We start from the raw sequence: 17,620 nt of genomic DNA on the forward strand, positions 1-17,620 counted from the left end.
GTATCGGGCCGGCGCTCGGTCCTGAGGGCAGATCCGGTTCTGGTTCTGTGATGAGGAACTAATCCCAGCCCTGAGGGCGTAACCATGAACGCACCAGCCAGAGATCCATAACCAGTCCACAGACCTGGCTCCTGGCTGCTTAACCTCTGCTGTTGTTCCCCACATGTCGTCTTTAATGGGTCGATGTCAGAACAGGAACCAGAACTTTGCTCCTGATGGAGGACCAGAACAGGAAGAGGTGTTTTATATCAGCTGTAAATCATGAAACCTTTTCCATCACAGCTCCAGATGTGTGGGTCATTCTTTAGGAAATGTGGACGGTTAGCAGCAGCCATGTTTGCAGAAGTGGGTTCACCTGCTCAGTCCGCAGTGATGAATAAACTGGTTCTATCCGTCTCTCCAGATGGTCCAGAACCCTGGTTCCTCCCTGATGTTCTCAAGAAGGAACCAGAATCCAGGTCTGGGGTCCAAAGAAACATGGAAAATTTTCACTTTTGGTCCAGAGAACCTTTCTGTGTTGATTGAAAACCAAACATGTTTTAGTTTTAGTTGTTGTAGTTCAGAAAAAGCGGCCGACTGACGGCAATTAAAAGATAATCACAATAGTCCAGATGTGAGGTGATAAAATACGGACCATGGTTCCAAGATGGCGTCCAGATAAGACGGCCTTCATCTCTGAGAGCCGCCTCCCCTGAACAAGGAGGACTTGATCACAGCGTTTAACTTTACAGCAGGTTTGAGGCTAGGATTCATTTTTACTCCTAAATTAGAGAAGCTGGACTTTTCATACGGAGCCAAAGAGCAAAGATCTAAAGAAGGAGCGTTGATAGGACTGCAGGGTTTAAAGAGCATAACCTCTGTTTTCATTAAACCTGAGGAGATTCAGAGCCATCATCTCCTGATGTCATCTAGACAGTCAAGTAGAGGTTTTACAGAACCGTTATATTTTAGAGGAGAATAGACTCAGCAAGACTTTGGCAGAAATATACCATTAAAAACTGTTAAAAGAGCAGAATTATGTTTAAAAACCAGACTACTGATGATGGATGAATGGATGGAAGGATGGATGGATGGATGGATGGATGGATGAACAGATGGATGGATGGATGGATGATGGATGGATAGATGGATGGATGGATGGATGGATGGATGGATGGATGGATGGATGGATGGACGATTGATGGATGGATGGATAGATGGATGGATGGATGGATGGATGGATGATGGATGGATAGATGGATGGATGGATGGATGGATGGATGGATGGATGGATGGATGGATGGACGATTGATGGATGGATGGATGGATGGATGGATGGATGGATGGATGGACGGATGGATGGACGAACGATTGATGGATGGATGGATGGATGGATGGATGGATGGATGGATGGACGGATGGATGGACGAACGATTGATGGATGGATGGATGGATGGATGGATGGATGGATGGATGGATGGATGGATGGATGGATGGATGGACGATTGATGGATGGATGGATGGATGGATGGATTGATGGATGGATGGATGGATGGATGGATGGATGGATGGATTGATGAATGGATGGATGGATGGATGGATGGATGGATGGATGGATGGACGATTGATGGATGGATGGATGGATGGATGGATGGATGGATGGATGGATGGATGGATGGATGGATGGATGGATGGACGATTGATGGATGGATGGATGGATGGATGGATGGATTGATGAATGGATGGATGGATGGATGGATGGATGGATGGATGGATGGACGATTGATGGATGGATGGATGGATGGATGGATGGATGGATGGATGGATGGATGGATGGATGAACAGATCTAATCTCTGACTCGGTCCATAATTATCTAACGGCGGTTGAAGCTTTGAGCTCCATCAGAGACGGTCAGTCAGGATGGGTTGTCGGTACGACGCCGCTGTGTCCAGCCTGTGCTCATCTGCTCCTGGAAGCCTCACAGAGGAGCTAACGAGCGGAGGAGCTAACGAGCGGCGAATCTTAACGAGCGGAGGAGCACGTCCTCCGTCAGTCGGCGCCACCGACCGTCTCCTCCTGATGGTCTGCAGGGAAGCGGCGTTTCGCTCCATCAGCCCTGGTTGCTGGTCTGTGAGCAGCTGCACTAATGCCCTGCCTGAGGGCACGCGGGTTAATCAGGTTAAGTTATTACGGTCTCCACTGGGGAGGGAACTAGGTCAGGAGGAGCTAAAGGCAGCAGAGGGAGGGAGGGAGGGAGTGAGGGAGGCGCTGAGCTGCCTCTGCCTCAGAGTGTCCAGAGCTGCACACAGAGCTGCAGGTTCAGTTCCACAGGCCGGAGCTGGGACTGCCCTGGAGCTGCTGAGCAAAGCGCTGTTTTCCTGTGGACGGGCAGATCTGACCAAACGAGGCGCTGAAGGAGGAGCAGCCTGGTTGGTGACCGTTCCCCAGCTCTGCTCCTCGTTCTCTGACGGCCTCCTCCTCCAGTGGGAGGCGAGGAGCTGCTTCCTGGTGGCCGGCTTCACAGAGGACTGGTTTTAGGAGCGCAGTGGATAAAAACAGCAAATGGGACACTAGAACGAGCCGCAGGAAAAGGAGCTGCAGGAAAAGGAGCTGCAGGAAAAGGAGCTGCAGGAAAAGGAGCTGCAGGAAAAGGAGCCGCGGGAAAAGGAGCCGCGGGAAAAGGAGCTGCAGGAAAAGGAGCTGCAGCGTTGCTCTGCTGCCCAGTCAGCTGACCGAGCAGCTGGTGGAGAGCAGCTCTCTCTGGGCACTTCAGGCCTAATCAGGATTTGCTGGGCTTTTCACCTGCTTGCCTCGGCGCTCTTTCCATCCCCTCATCCCTCGCTCACGCTCCATCTGCCCGCTGCACCTCCTGCCGGGGTCAGAGGTCAGGGGTCAGGGTCTGCAGGGCCCAGCGGTGAGGCGGCAGACACACGGCGACAGCTCGGTGCGTCCGGCAGCATGCAGCAGCGGCGCGGCGGCGCTGTAGGCGGGCGGGGGGGCCGCTGAGGGAGGGGGGGGGGGACACGTCTCCTGATGGCTCCTCTGTGGAAGACGATGCTGGCGAGGAGCAGCCCGCTGTACAGAGACGCGCTCTTCTCCTTCTCCCTGTGGGAGTGGAAGGCTCAGGAGAGGGAGCTGCTGCTGCTGAGGAAACACGGCGAGCAGGACAGGAGAGCCATGCTCAGGCAGCTCGACAAGTAAGCCTGACCCAAACCCGGGGGGGGTCTACATGTTAGAACTAGACCAGGACAAATGCTGACCTGGGATCATTTGTCTGTTTATGGTGTTGAAGGCAGAAGTCTTTGTTTGGGTTCTCCAGACGTCTGTAGAGCAGATCCAGGAGAGCGATCCTTGCATTGGATCCACGTCTACCTCCACAGTAATTTATTTTTATCATGTCTTCATTACTAACGCTGTGGGATGGAAGTCACTCGGCTCTGCAGGAGCTTCAGGTTCAGCTTCTTCAGCTTTATGTTTGGCTGAAGAAGTTAACGTTGGTTCTGATTCTGCTTCTGTCAGCTTTATCTGCACAGAATTCCTCCACAAAGAGGCATCCAGGAGAAGTCCTGGTCCAGAACCATCTCACCTGAATCTCTGAGGAGCAGCAGCGCTCCTCTCAGCGCAGCATCCTGAGCCCGGCCAATCAGGCGGCTCGCTGCATCTGGTTTATCTTTGCCATGATCTTCTCAGTGCTGGACCAGTTTAACCAGAGGATCGCCTTTAAGCCCAGTTCCTCGTTCAGATGGACCACCAAACGGGACCAAAACCAAACGTTCTGCTGCTGAAGCGTTAGCATCCCTTGCTAACTAGACTCAGGAAGTTCCCACTGAGGCGGACCTTCAGCTCCTGCAGAAGGTCTCCGCTTAAAGGTGCAGAACCCCATCATCTGAAGCCCAGATCAGACCCTGAGGTCTCCAAACCAGACCTCCGCTCCACGGCTATTGATGGAGATCCAGCTTGGATAACTCCTAAGCAGCAGAGGCCTCCTGACTGGGAACGATCTGGACCTATGAAAGGAATGTGGACCGAGGTCCAGCTCTGGTTCCAACAGGACCGGGTATCCCTTAAAAAGCACATTATTTCCATCTATCAGACGGTTTTATTTCAGTTTGAGGGCAGAACAAAGCAGCAGGACAGGCTAACCTACTGGTACGCTTCTTTAAATCCTGTCATCAGGTCCTCTGACAGCTTCACAGAAAAAGTTGCCTTGTTCAGATAATCAGTGGTGCATTGATCCCTGTGACTTCACCCTCTGCACCAGTTAATTAAATCAGCCCCAGGCCACACATTTCTGCCCTCACAGTCCGTTACGATCCGTCCTCCCATTGCTTCTCCCACGTCACAGGTGGGCGGGCTCTACCTGGGAACAGGTGCGTCTTGATGCAGAGTCACGTCTGTCGCTAAGAGGCTTCCTGCTAATTCTCGTTATCCTTTAGGTCACGAGGCAGCAGCTCCTCTGGACGCCGTTAAAGCTTACAGGTTTATTTAGCTTCCTGTTCCTGCTCATCCATGCAGAGCCCAGGTGGAGCTGCTCTCTCTCTAAGAGGCGGGTCCACTGTGCCCCCCCCCCCCACCCCCCCCTCATCTCTGCAGCGTTGCTTCGCTTCATGGAGGTTTGCAGACGTTACCTCCTGCCCTCCTCAGATGAAGCTCTCAGTCAGCTGGAGGTTCTGACACGTTCCTCTTCCCTCTTGCTGCCGTTCTGCTGTAGATTAGCTGCTGGGTTCTGGGTCAGCGTTCTGTTGAGGACCCGGTTCTGACCAAGCAGCCTAGAATCCTTTTGCACACTGAGAACTTCATGTTTTACTCTGAGACCGCCGGGTGTCCAGGTCCTGCAGCTGCATCAGGGTTTTGGTTTTTCTCACAGATTTAATTTTCCACTTTGGTCTACGATGACTTAAGATGACTTACAAACTGAAAGAAATTAGATGATTTAAAGTAACCTGTAAGTCCGCTTAAAGGGAACCTAGAAATTAGGGCTGGAAGATAATTCAATAAGAATATATATCGATCAATAGAAAAAAAGAGTCAATAAAAAGTTCAACAGAAGAACAATTTTCCTTCCTTTTATGTAGGTTAATATTACATCATTACATCCTCCCAACCAATCACAACGCAGACCCAGGAACCAAGCTCCGCCCCTTCACAGAGTTCAAAGAGAACATGCTCTTTTTTCTATTTTAAAAACTTACAGTTTTGGTAAAAACTTGGTTGAATAAACGGTTGAGTTTGAATTCAGTGTTTGCGTCTTTATCTAAAAACAGGTTGCTAAGCAGCAGCATAAAACGGTCAGGGCTGCACTTAAGATATATATTTATGAATTTGTTGATAATTATTGATATGATTTATCTTTCATGGATAAGCTAGTTTCTCTGTCAGTAAGCCAGTATCGGCTGTTTGATGCCATCCTGGTGTTCATAGAGCGGAGACGCGTTCTCCTTCAGCCCTGTCACACAGCCAGAGCTTCCTGCTCTGATTGGCTGAACCTCCTGGGAAGGCTGGCGGCTGCTGAGATGTTTTTATTTTCCCAGAGTTAATGGTGATGCGTAAGGAATATGTTCTGATTGGGTAGAAGAAGCGGCGTGTTTATGTCCGTGCCTGTTTGCTCCCTCAGACTCAGCAAAGAACTGCAGCAGAAGGACAAGATCATCGAGTCGCTCCGAGCCAAACTCAACCAGCACGCGTATCATCATCGCCCCGACACGCCCAGCAGCAGCCACGCCCTCTCCGACATCTCCGACCAATCGGATCGCATCTCCTACGTGTCTGACGAGCACGGCTCCACCAATGACGACCTGGAGTTGTGCTCTGAGGCGGATGCTGCCAGCGAGCTCGGACCGGAGGACGCCGGGAATGCGGCCAGAATCGGCACCGGTGAGTTTGGCCAGCAGGGGGCAGAAAAACGGCTAAAAGTGCACCGCTTGGTCCTGCTCTGCAGTTTACAGTAGGCTGAATGTTTGGCTGCAGCATAAAGAGTCAGTTGGCTTAATAAAATGATAATCCTACATATTTAATCAATACAATAAAGATTTAGTTTGGTAGCTGCATACATCACTGGTCACAAGTTCAACACCTCATGGCAAAGAACTCTCTGAGGATCTGAAAAGCCGCTGTTGCTCCACATAAAGATGACCTCGGCTATGAGAAGATCGCCAACACCTTCAAACTGAGCTGCAGGACGGCGGCCTCTGGCCAGAACCTTAAAGTACGTGTCAAACCAGAGGCCCGCGGGCCGAATCCGGCCCGTCAAGGCAATTTATCCGGCCCCTAAGAGCCAAGAAAGGCACATCATGTCATAAAGTGGAGGAATAAATCCTTTTAAAGTGGCTAAAACTGAGCCTCCTGTAGTGAATGTTGATTTTTATTTAACTGTGTAGTAACAGCATCCTGCCACTAGATGTCAGCTTTTCCCACAACACATTGAAACAACCCAGAAAGAGAAGAAGTGATGCAGAATGATGAGTTTAAAGTGTAACTTTTGCAGATAAACTGGACCTAAAGTGCTACTTTTATGCTACTGTGCATTTTTATATTTATATGTGAATTTAGATGAAATTCTGAAATCAAAAGTAACATGGATACGCGTGTAACCGGCCCTTTAAATGACTTCATGATGCCAAAGTGGCCCCATGTTGAGTCTGACTCTACTGATTTAAATGGTTTAACTGAACCGGTTCCCCCTAGAAAACGCCTCATCATGGTCGACCAACGTTCAGTCTTCTGTGTCAGATCCACACAGGACAGACGTTTTGGGACCAATCAGTGATCTATTTGCCAATGGAATGAGATTTTTGCACTTAAAATAGGAACAATTCATCTCCATCATCTTATTTTAAGTGCAGGATGTCTAATTATCTTATTTTAAGGGTTAAAATACTCATTCCATTGGCAGATATTCTTATTTACCTGCTCAAATCAAGGACAAATACACTACCTTTAAGAACATTTTACTTATTTTTAGATCCATTTTTGCAGTGCTCTAACGGGTTGACGGCAGTCTCTCTTTCCTTTTAGGCTCTCGGCACGGATCACACCGTTCATCCGTCGCTTCCTCCATCACCTCCTCCCACCGCGCCCAGTCCTGCCTCAGCTGTCCCAGCATGCATCTCACCAGCTCCCCTCACAAACCCGCAGACCTGCAGAGTCGCTCAGGTGAGAAGGAGCGGAGAAACCTCACCTGTCATCTCTACCTCTCCTTCATCCTGCTCTTCTCATTACTCTTCCTCACCCTTTGCTCCTCCCAGCTCCCTGTCGCCCTCCCCTCTCCTCCTCCCCCCTGAAACAGCCCCCCCTCTCCCCCCTCCATCCTCCCCGGATGAAGCTGCAGCCCCACAGACGTGAAGGGGCGGGTTTCTCTCTGGCGGAGGTTCACCAGGAGCTGCAGATGTTACAGAAGCAGCTGGGAGGCCATGATAGTGCGTCACTTTGACTCCATCTGCATGACGTTTGATTACCGAGTGAAAAATCTAACAAACTAAAACGTCTTCAGATGTTCTAAGAAACTGTGACCAAAGACCAGAGAAATCCTGGATCACAGACTTTGTGTCTCAGTGCAGCTTCATGACGTCTCAGGCTACAGACCAGATAAACCATTTAAACGCTCTAACTGCAGGAAGGATGAGAAACAGATAAAGTGGATTAAAACAAGATGTCTGAACACTCAAACTAAACTTTTATTTAATTTTTTTAGCCATGCTAATAAAACTATAAAGAGAGATGGATATCAGAAACAGATTTCATGATCCCAAGATCAACTAATAGCAATTTAAAATGAAAGATTCTGAAGTAATTAAAGGCCTTTAATTAATATTATAACGTAAGATTTCTCACAGAATTAGACATAATCTTCACCGTTTTAGACTTTTCTGCAGTTAGAATATATTTTTATTGGTTTATTCTTCTTAATTACTACAAAAGCATCTTAAAACTTTGTAAATTCAGACTCTAGTGCTGTGAGCCCACTGGGTTCTTTACTGCTGCCAGAAAACGATGGTAAGACGTTTAATATCAGAGGATTTACAGTCAGGGGTTTCCACCTCACTGGGTGAAGACCACGGTTCCTTCAGGCCGATATTCTTAAATTTTGCTGCAGCTATCAAACAAATTTAAGGTAAAAAAACCCTTTGCTGTAATTCTTCAACATGCATCCCAACCTGCTGCAGCAGGAGCCGTCCACAGGAGGCCACCGTGGAAAACGCTTTCTATGGTGAACTTATGAAAGCTCACGGGTTTCTGGGGAAGGGTTCCTTAAAAAGAGCAGAGTAGCTGTCAGAGCAGAAGACTTCTGTGATGTTTGCTCTCTAACCTGAAACTACCAACTCTTTCCTCTGTTTCACTTGTTCTCACAGACCTGACTGGTTTACCTTCTTGTCTTAAACTCCGTTTCTTGTTGTGTTTACGTATTTAATGGCTGCTTGATTCCAGAAACCGTTGTATAATCCACAAATTAAACAACGGGGTTTCACCAGTGTGCAGCGTGAACGTGAAGGATGTGTTTGCAGTTTGGAAAAAGTCGTTTACCGCTCGTCCATAAAGAGTAATCAAAGTGTTGGTATTTCCCTTGGCATGCATGAAATTCACACCCCACACCAGGTGGAGCCTGAAGCTGCAGCGCCTGACTACAGAACCATCATTTAACTGCTTTTTAGCGCTCTCTTGATTGTGCTAAGCTAACACGTTTGTTTTAAACATCACAACAGCAACCATGCTTCAGTTTTCAGCGGCTCCACCTCTCTCCTCTGCAGGGTTCTCCTCTCCTCAGTCCAAATCTCTTCACGGGTTCCCCTTGGCCCACCGGCATCCTGCAGACCCCTCCGGCTCCCTGCCGTTCTCCTACCAAGCATTCCAGCCTTCTCCGTTCAGCAGCAGCCTGGATGCAGGCGTGGCGGTGAAAGCGGGGGCCAGTCTGCTGGACAGAAGTGCATTGTGGGAAATGCCCTTTGGGAGAGCTGGAGCTGACCTTTCATCTGGCTCGTCTGGGTACCAGTCGGGCACCAGCCACACAGGTGCAGCATTCATTCACCTCTATCCCTGTCGGACGGAGGAAAAGCCCGGCTAGAAGTTTAGTTTGTGTTTCTGTTGAAGGTTCTGACCTGATGAAGGAGCACCTGAGAGAAATCAGGAGTCTGAGGCAGAGGCTGGAGGACTCCATCCAGACCAACGACCGGCTCCGCCAACAGCTGGAGGAGAAACTGGCCCGCGGCGCCATGGAGAAAGGTGTTCTGTTTGAGTCCTAGACTCCGGTTCTGCATCCCTAAATGGAACCAAACCTCCAAACGCTGCACATCTGAACCAGCTTTACAAACATCTCATTATCCGCTTCGTAATTCTTGATTTATCAGAACCATGTCCGATAAATGAAACTGCACATTTGTAAAAACAAGAACTGGGGGCAAAAGTTAGATTTTCCCAGGATTATACATGAAGGCCACATATATACATACACCCCCACTATTAGCTGCTTATATAGAAAGGAGCTGAGAAGCCCAGACTTGATCACGTTTGTTGAATTTACTCAGTTTTCTTACATCGATCAGACTTTTAAACCCAGACCAGAACTTTTCAGCGGGACTGAGGGCGGCGCTGCTTTCCAGTAACTCGTTGTTTCCGGGCTTCAGACAGTTGCAGTCCGGTTCTGTGTTTGGGTTCGTTGTCCTAGCTGTGTCCAACTCCTTCATCGTCCCACAGGATGATGCTGCCACCGCCGTGCTTCGCAGGTAGAACGCTGTTTTCTGCGAGGTCAGAGAGAGCAGGAACCGTGAGGAAAGCCTGCCGCTGTGAACGGGTCACAGGTGTGAGACGTGGGGCGGGTTGTAGCGGAGTAGGTGGGGCGGTGCAGGACCACAGACACCTAAACATGCTTTTAGTCATGCTGGTTCAGAACCAGAGTCCAGTTTGATGTAAGCCTGGTGTTCCAGCGTCTTCTGGTAGACGTCTGCAGTGTTGATGGTTCCAGGTTTGTCCTGAATCATCCGTCTTTGGTCCTCACAGCGATGGCCTGTTATGCTGGAGAGTAGCAGCCGTCCTTAACCACAATCACTAACCAGAAGTTACCAGGCCTCGTCAGGTTAAAACTCATCAGTTTATTTTAAATGGGTCCACAGGCGCTCCTACGAACATCTACATCCAGGGTCTGGACTCAGTCAGCCAACTTTCCAGTGAGGTTAGACTCCTGAAGGAGGAGAACATCAGTCTGCAGACCCAGCTGAAGCTCGCCAACAGAGGTGAAAATTTGTCGCCATTTTACTGGTTTGACGTCAGAAAGTGAAAAGCAGACGTTTCAAAGCTGTTCTGCACTTTTTCCCCCTCAGATGGCAGCAGAGAGGCGGAGCATCTGAGGGAGGTGGTCCTTGTGGAGCGGTGCCGCCTAAAGGAGGCGGAGCTAGAAACCCAGAGGTGGGCGGAGCTAAGCAAAAGGCTGCAGGCTGAAGATGGAGTCCGCTGCCAGGAGGTGGCGCAGCTGAAACAGGACCGACAGAGAAGCCAAGAGGCCACCAACAGGTGGAGATTTTATACTTTGTTGTTAATTAAGGTGGAAAAGCTGGAATATAACGTATGTTTGCCTCTTCAGGCTGCAGCATGAGGCGAGCGTCCTCCAGCAGCAGCTGGACGAAAGCCGGCGTTTGATCCAGACTCTCCAGAATGAGCTGCAGGAAGCAAACGGCAGGAACACGCGCTCAGGTAGGTCATCCAACACAAGCAGCCAAAGGTCTTCTTCTGGTCAGCGTGGATTTACGGCCAAATGTCATAGAAATGTTTTAAGTTTACACAGGTTTATGTTGGAGGAGCCGTGTAATCTAGACATGCTTATTAAGCTAGGAAAGGTTTCCAAATGTTTCCTAAAACAATTCTTCAGCATTGCATTTGTAGATAATGTAATCATCCAGAGGAAAAATTATAAAAATGTTCAATTCAGTTCAGTTTTTTTTATGTGGAGGTGATTCACGACAAATGTTCTCAAGGCAAAACGAACAGCAGTACTTTCAATCTTAAAGAAAAGTAAAGAGTTTATGGCATCAGTAGCTCCGTTAGTACCTTCATCTTCATCAGACCCAGGCGCAAAATGGTTTCCAGAAAAGTTTTCATCCACACAAACCTGAACAGATACGCCACTGAGCGTTGTTATGAACATGCCAGACACATAGGGGGCAGTATACCGCAAAGCTAAAACCCGTATCAACCAGTCAGAGTCATTAAAATAATGGCAACGTTGAACAGCAATGCACAGACTAGAAAACTAAGTTTTTAGAAATCTCCACTTTGATCGGAGATTTCATAAATCATGGTTTTCAGAGATGTGAATGAGTTGTCGTGTGCTTATTTCAGATATCTGGCTACGTGTGGACCAGGCCTGGGTCTCAGCAGTACCTATTTAAGTGTCAAGGTGTCACAGCTAAACAGAAATGCCAGATTAACTTCTATCAAGAGACAAAAAGCAGAAGAACAAGTAGTTATGAGCAGCAAAAACTCCAGATAATATAGAATTGGAGAGTAGTAGGAGAAAGAAGTAGAGTGAAAGCTTACCTCTCCAGATTTTTTCCATGTCTTTTTTAACAAAAAAACGATTTGACCAAGTTTGATGACAGATCAGTTCCCCATGTTCTGAATCAGTGGAACAAAGACACTAAACATGTTTTTATCTGAGTGTATAATTATTGAACAGCTTCTCTGTGACGGTTATAATTGCTTAATGTTGTCATGGGACTAAAGCTAAAGCTGCCGGTACAGCAGTGGGTTTGGTTCTGACTGCCTGTCTTCCTGAAAAATAACAGATGTAATGATATATGTGAAAAAATAATAACTGCTCTGCTGATATTTCTCATGCAGTTTGTTTCAAAACTTTTTTTAAAGCTGAATTTTGAAAACATTTTATCTGAAACAGGTGAAATAATTTTTTTCTTTTACAAGCCTGACAGCTAATTCAAACATTTCATATGTAAAAACATAAATATTCACCAAAAAAACGTTTCTATGTTTATGATTATATTTAAAGCGTCTTGATTGAAGGCAAAGTGGAGCCAAAGTTCCTTGTTTGTGTCCCAAACCTGGTGAATGAATCTGATTGTGAACATCTGAGCATTTTGCCAACAGGAACCAGAACTTTATCTGTTCTGCAGATAAAGTTCTGCCTGGTAGAGACGGCAGACTCATCGGTCCTCCATCTCGTCTACACCTGTAGATGGAGGAGATGGAGGACCGACAACAATAAGGAACAATAACTGTCACAGAGAAGCTGTGTTAATAATTATACACGCTGATAAAAACATGTTTAGGTTCTTTGTTCCACTGATTCAGAACGTGGGGAACTGATCTGTCAACAACCAGGATAAATGTACCTCAGCTCATTCCTGCAGCTCCTCACCTCTCCCTCGTTTCCCCCACAGCCGCCCTGCAGAGCGGAGCTCCTGACGGTTCCCCCTCCAGCCGACCGCACCGCCCCCCCCTCGGCCACAGCCAAGGATTCAAGGCCCTGCAGCAGCAGCTCCTCGATGGGACTTCTCTGGTTATTCAGATGGAGGCTGCTCTCTGTTCCCTGAACGCCTCACAGAGGCTTCGTCAGGTGAGACGTCACCTGAGGAAGACCGGGGGCAACATCCCAACGCCTCACAGAAATAAACGTAGATGTCAGAGAGAAGAGAGCGAGCGCTTTGTAGCTTTTTCATTGCTGCTGATAGAGAAACCTGTCTGAGTTCCTCACAGGTGTTAGCTGGTTGTAGCTGTTCTCTTTTTAAAAGCTCTGCCCTCATGTAAGATAATGAACCCCTGATGGAGCTGACCTAGATGAAAACCTGCTCCTGTGGGGTAGCTGCAGCACGGTGTTCAGCTGAAAACGGTCAGAGCGTGTGAAAAAACGTTGCTGTCTGGGAGTTTAACCCTGAATGACTGAGGAAGCCCTGCTGCACCCTGCTGCACCCTGCTGCACCCTGCTGCTGCCTTCATGCTCCGTAAACCAGGCTGCTTCAGTTTACAGGCCTCCTGCTTCTATGTTTCAGCCGTCAGACCCAGGATGCGTCAGAAATCTGCTATCAGACACAAAAAGCCTGAAGCAGGTCCTGCAGGAGGCCGAGTCTCTGCTGCAGGTTCTCTGGAGAGCAGATCTGTCTGACGCTGAGGAAAAGGCACAGGTAGGAGCCCTGATCTTTAACACGTGCAGTTTCCTTTCATCTGCACATCTACCGTTTATATTAAAGCGGTTACAGGCGAATAAAAACATGGTTCCCGTGTTTAGGGAGGGTCCCTGAGGGAGGAGGTGGTCTCTCTGCGTCTGAAGCTCTCAGAGCGGGAACAGGCCCTGAAGGACACCATGGAGACGCTGAGGAGCTCCAACCTCACCAAAGACAGCATGGAGTACTTCATAGTCAGCCAGCGTGAGTTTCTGTCCACAGAAACCACTGTCGCTGTTTTTCACTCCCAAATCTTCATTTAACAATGTTTGTAGTTTTACTGTAATTCTGTTCCATCGATCCTACAAAGCTGACATCTTTATTCCTGATCTAAACCAAGATTGTATTAAATGCTGCAATAATATTTCTGCAACTAAATTAAGTTCCAGGTCCATGTCAGAAACTGTTTCCTGTCTTACTTTCAAAGAAAAAGCCTCCTTTACAGATCTGACCCCAAAATCCAACATGGCCACCTTGTTAAAGTGAAAAGTGGATCTTCAGATGATATTTTCCTTCTTTTCTGCTAACATTTAACTTTTATAGCAGAAGTATATGTGGTTGTGGTTTTTGATCTGGTGGTTAATAAACTTTTTGTTGTTTCCAGTCTCGAGAACACGGGACGTCCTGAAGAAAGCAAAGACCAACTTACAGGTGAGTTGGTTCCGGTCCAGGTTCCCTGATCCGTTTCTGGAGAACCTTTTTCTGTCAGCGGCCAAAACTAAAACTGCTTCCTTCACATGTCGTGTTTGAGATGATGATACAGAAGACATGAAGTCCTCGCCTGGAGCCCCGTTAAAAGAACTGCAGACCCCTTTATTACCGTAAATTAACAAAATAAAATAGTTTTGTTACAAATAGAGACCGCGGGCGCAGTGGAGTTTATCTGGGTGGTGTTCCACATGGTGACGTCATCAGGAGAAGCAGATGTGGTTCCTACACCGGCACTGGATGAAATGCCTACAGGCCTGTAGAGCTGACGCCTGGAGCTGGAGCATCTGAAGGAGACCACAGGCTGGACCTCCTGCTGGGAACCGTGTTCTCCTGCTGGGAACCGGGTTCTCCTGCTGGGAACCGGGTTCTCCTGCTGGGAACCGGGTTCTCCTGCTGGGAACCGGGTTCTCCCCCGCTCCTCTTCTCTGTTCTGAAGGAACGGCACGTCAGCGGACCCGTCTGAGAAACACCAGAGGTTTCCAGATGTGTGGTCTGATCCGGGGCGGTGAGGGCAGGAAGTGGATCAGCTGGTCCTCTGGTGCCTTCAGACTCTCCTGGACCGGCTCCACACTGTGGAGACGACAGGGAACCTCTGAACGCTTCAGGAGAAGGTCCGGCAGAGACTGGACCTTCTCCTGAAGGTTCAGGAGAAGGTCCAGTCTCTGCCGGACCTTCTCCTGCCGTCCCCAGGAGCTGCTGGTCACGTTCTGCGCCGCCATGTCCAGTCTGACCCGGTTCCCTGAATCTTTCTGTGGGTTCCTTCATCCACAAAGCAGGACCAGCAGGGAGGACCATCAGGGCTGAGCTTCCATCCATCCAGGACCTGAGCAGGTCAAACGTCAGGAAAGGACCAGCCAACATCTCTGCAGACCCCACACATCCTGGACACCAGCAGTTCAGACTGTTACCTGCAGGTGGCGCTGCAGAGCGCTGCTTCTCCTCCAGGCTCCCTCTCTGATGGACTGCTTCCTGGATTCATTCATTATCTGCACTAATTCAACCATTTCTTCCTCTGAATAATGACTTTTTATTTTATTTTATTTTATTTTATTTATCTTTCCTCGCCGTGTAAAAAGCTGATTCTGATGTTTTTTCCCCTGCTGGGTTTCTCCAGGAGAACAAACTCAGGATCTCCTCCCTCCACCAAGCTTCTGCTCCTCCTCCTCCTCCTCTTCCTCCCTCCTCTTCTTCACCTCTTTCCCACCCCCGGTCTGTTAAAGGTACAGTCCGCCCGGCGTTTTCTGCCTGAAGCTGCGTTTTAACTGCATGCTGCTCCCATAACGCCGCCTCATGGCCCTGGGTCTCACTCAGCAGCCCGTCCTGGTGATCCTTACCTGACACTAACACCTGAGGAAGAGCGTTTAAAGCTTCATCACCGTCTCTCCACGTTTGGCTGCTCCTGCTGATCCAGGTGTTCTGTCTTCCAGGTGAAAACCCAGGAGGCTCAGGTGAGCTCGCCTCAGCTGCTGGTTGCCGTGTCCTGACGGCCTCCTGCCCCGCTGCCTGGACCCCGGCTCCTCAGCGGCGCCCCCTGCAGGCGGTGTGGCTGTAGCTCAGCCGCCTGACTGAGAGCTGCCAGGCCTTCCCTCAGCGATGCTGCAGCAGCTCAGGTCTTCCTCCTGCCGGTCTAAAGCCAGGCTCACAGCTGGACCCCCACAAACGTTCATTTCTGACCCGTCAGGCTGTTTCTGAAGCGGACCTGGACCAAGGGGGACGTCTGCAGGAGGAATAAACGGCGTTTAATCCTGCATCGTGCTGCAACGTGCTTCCTCGCTGCCTTTCCTGAGCTTTCTGTTTTACTTTGTGTTTGAATGGACATCAGTCTGTGGAAACTAAGCCATATTCGCCGCTGTTCCAGCACACCTGTACCTGTAAATCACTGTCAGAACGGCCGATTAACAGCAGCAAGGTCTGCTGCTCATCTTTACTTTTGCTTGTAGATATTTTACCTCCTCACACTACATAGTCTAATTGCTGTTAGCATTATTTTTAAAGCTACTTGTATGTGTTTTCTCTACTGAAACACGAGCATCCGTCTTTGCCTCCTTCACACTGGATGGAGGCTGAAAACGCCTCAGAACCTGGATGTTCTTCATGCCGTCCAGTGAAGTGTCTCCAGGACTCTCCAGGGTCCTGGTGAAGTATTTAGTGGTTTAGTAAGAATTAAGCTGACGGAGCTCGGTAGGTAGCAGAGGGTTTGTATCTCAGTGGGTTATTATTGCAGCGGCAGCGCGTCGAGGTCCTGGTGGAGCGCTGCAGAGCGATGGGGCGATGCTGGTTACAGCAGGTCTGGAATCACGCCTGGACCACGACTCCAGCACCTCAGCGCTGCTCCAGCCTTTGACTTTTGGCTGCAGCCTTTTGGACAATGAGGAAGGATTGAGGTAAATAAGCGTGCTGAGGGGGAGCGGGCGGTTTTTACAGATCTGCAGCTTTCCTGCAGGAACGTGGAGAACGTAACCTGGTCTCCATTCAGTGTGAAGAACGGCACAAAACGGATTTATCTGACAGGGTTTTATAAAACATTTCATTCAGGTACGCTCTTATTTAAAAGGAAGCATTTTTTAGGAATCTTTGGGTTCATGTCGTAGATCCAGATAAAGGATTTATGACGCTCTCTGTGGGACTGTGATAGGATAACAGTGACGTTACGTCTGGGTCTTTCTGTATATTACTGGGTTATTTGTTTGTTTTTGTGCATGAAGTCCTCATTAATTTCTCTGACATGTGTAACGTTTGGGTCTCTGTGCAATAAGAGCCTTGTTTGGGCGCCATGTCATCCGTTCTAGTTTAAAATCTATTTATTTAGGATAAGAGAATCAGTTCAGGATCAAAGCTGTTGACAATCACTTGTTTTTAGCCGCCCTCCTATTTATTCACAATCTGCTGTTAATGCAACATGGAAGCGTAGCAGCAGGACGCCACTGTTGTAGTATTTCTAAAGCAATAAGTGGAACCAAAGCGGACCCCCTGTATGCTGGCAGGCCCGGTCCAAACGGCCCGGTGTGGCTGTGTGGCGGCTAATCGGGTCAAACCAAAGCTGATGGACGGTTGGTGCCAGAGAGGCAGGCGGTCTCTGACCTGCTGGATTTATATGCATGTTGTCTTTTTGTTAGACTGTTTTGGGATAAAAACTAAAGAACCTTTTCAATAAAACTAACAAAAACAGGCAGAAATGAAACTACAGAAACTACAGCTTCTTGTTTCTTTGATCGGGTCGATCAGAACTCAGCGGCTTCCAGCTTCAAGGTTTCAGATCATCAAGCAGATGTTCAGCGTCGCAGAAAGATAACCGGAATAAATATAACCGATGATTTGATTCATTCAGGGAGAAAAGTCTCCAAAGCAGCTGGGAGGTTGTTGGATTAGTTTCTATTGAGCAGATTTTCAGTTCAGACGCATAAAAACGTAGAAACGTCCAGAAAAGCAGCTTTCTGGCAGCAGGAAGTGGGCTGAGGGTCTGAAGAAGCTACAGATCATTCCCTGATGTGAGGAGGTCCAGACCTCCTTACCTCCACCTGGAACATGGAGAACCATGGTGGGAACATGGAGAACCTTCACAGGCGGGTTCCGCTCTACCAGAATCAGTCCAGGAGCCACAGGAGAACCCAGAACAACACCTGGAGTTCTGCACCTTCGCTGACCTGATGTTCAAACATCAGAAGGAGAGAGCGGCTAAAGATGGCGTCTAGAGAACATTTCCAGAACCGCTGCTGACCCAAAGGAACACAAAGGTCCGTTTCATATGGACCGATGAGGCGCCGGT

The 17,620-nt window shown here is 48.6% G+C and overlaps 1 protein-coding gene across 10 annotated transcripts in view; it reads left to right on the plus strand.

Annotated features, from left to right (window-relative positions):
* Positions 1 to 15,781, plus strand: part of LOC105920055 (phosphodiesterase 4D interacting protein) — an 83,970-nt gene extending 68,189 nt beyond the window's left edge. For 7 of the 10 annotated variants that reach the window (XM_036131816.1, XM_036131815.1, XM_036131817.1 and 4 more), the window contains 14 exons: positions 5,595 to 5,854; positions 6,995 to 7,132; positions 7,225 to 7,395; positions 8,725 to 8,985; positions 9,065 to 9,196; positions 10,084 to 10,203; positions 10,291 to 10,480; positions 10,551 to 10,660; positions 12,364 to 12,539; positions 12,973 to 13,104; positions 13,209 to 13,347; positions 13,748 to 13,794; positions 14,969 to 15,074; positions 15,282 to 15,781. In XM_036131816.1, the coding sequence (XP_035987709.1) occupies positions 5,595 to 5,854; positions 6,995 to 7,132; positions 7,225 to 7,395; positions 8,725 to 8,985; positions 9,065 to 9,196; positions 10,084 to 10,203; positions 10,291 to 10,480; positions 10,551 to 10,660; positions 12,364 to 12,539; positions 12,973 to 13,104; positions 13,209 to 13,347; positions 13,748 to 13,794; positions 14,969 to 15,074; positions 15,282 to 15,406 (2,107 nt within the window). In that variant the 3' untranslated portion in view covers positions 15,407 to 15,781. The remainder of the gene's footprint in view (positions 1 to 5,594; positions 5,855 to 6,994; positions 7,133 to 7,224; positions 7,396 to 8,724; positions 8,986 to 9,064; positions 9,197 to 10,083; positions 10,204 to 10,290; positions 10,481 to 10,550; positions 10,661 to 12,363; positions 12,540 to 12,972; positions 13,105 to 13,208; positions 13,348 to 13,747; positions 13,795 to 14,968; positions 15,075 to 15,281) is intronic. The other 3 variants (XM_036131813.1, XM_021312316.2, XM_036131814.1) reach the window with 3 other exon arrangements.
* Positions 15,782 to 17,620: the final 1,839 nt, after the last annotated feature.

This window comes from Fundulus heteroclitus, unplaced genomic scaffold (genome assembly GCF_011125445.2).
Source record: "Fundulus heteroclitus isolate FHET01 unplaced genomic scaffold, MU-UCD_Fhet_4.1 scaffold_46, whole genome shotgun sequence".
NCBI lineage: Eukaryota > Metazoa > Chordata > Actinopteri > Cyprinodontiformes > Fundulidae > Fundulus > Fundulus heteroclitus.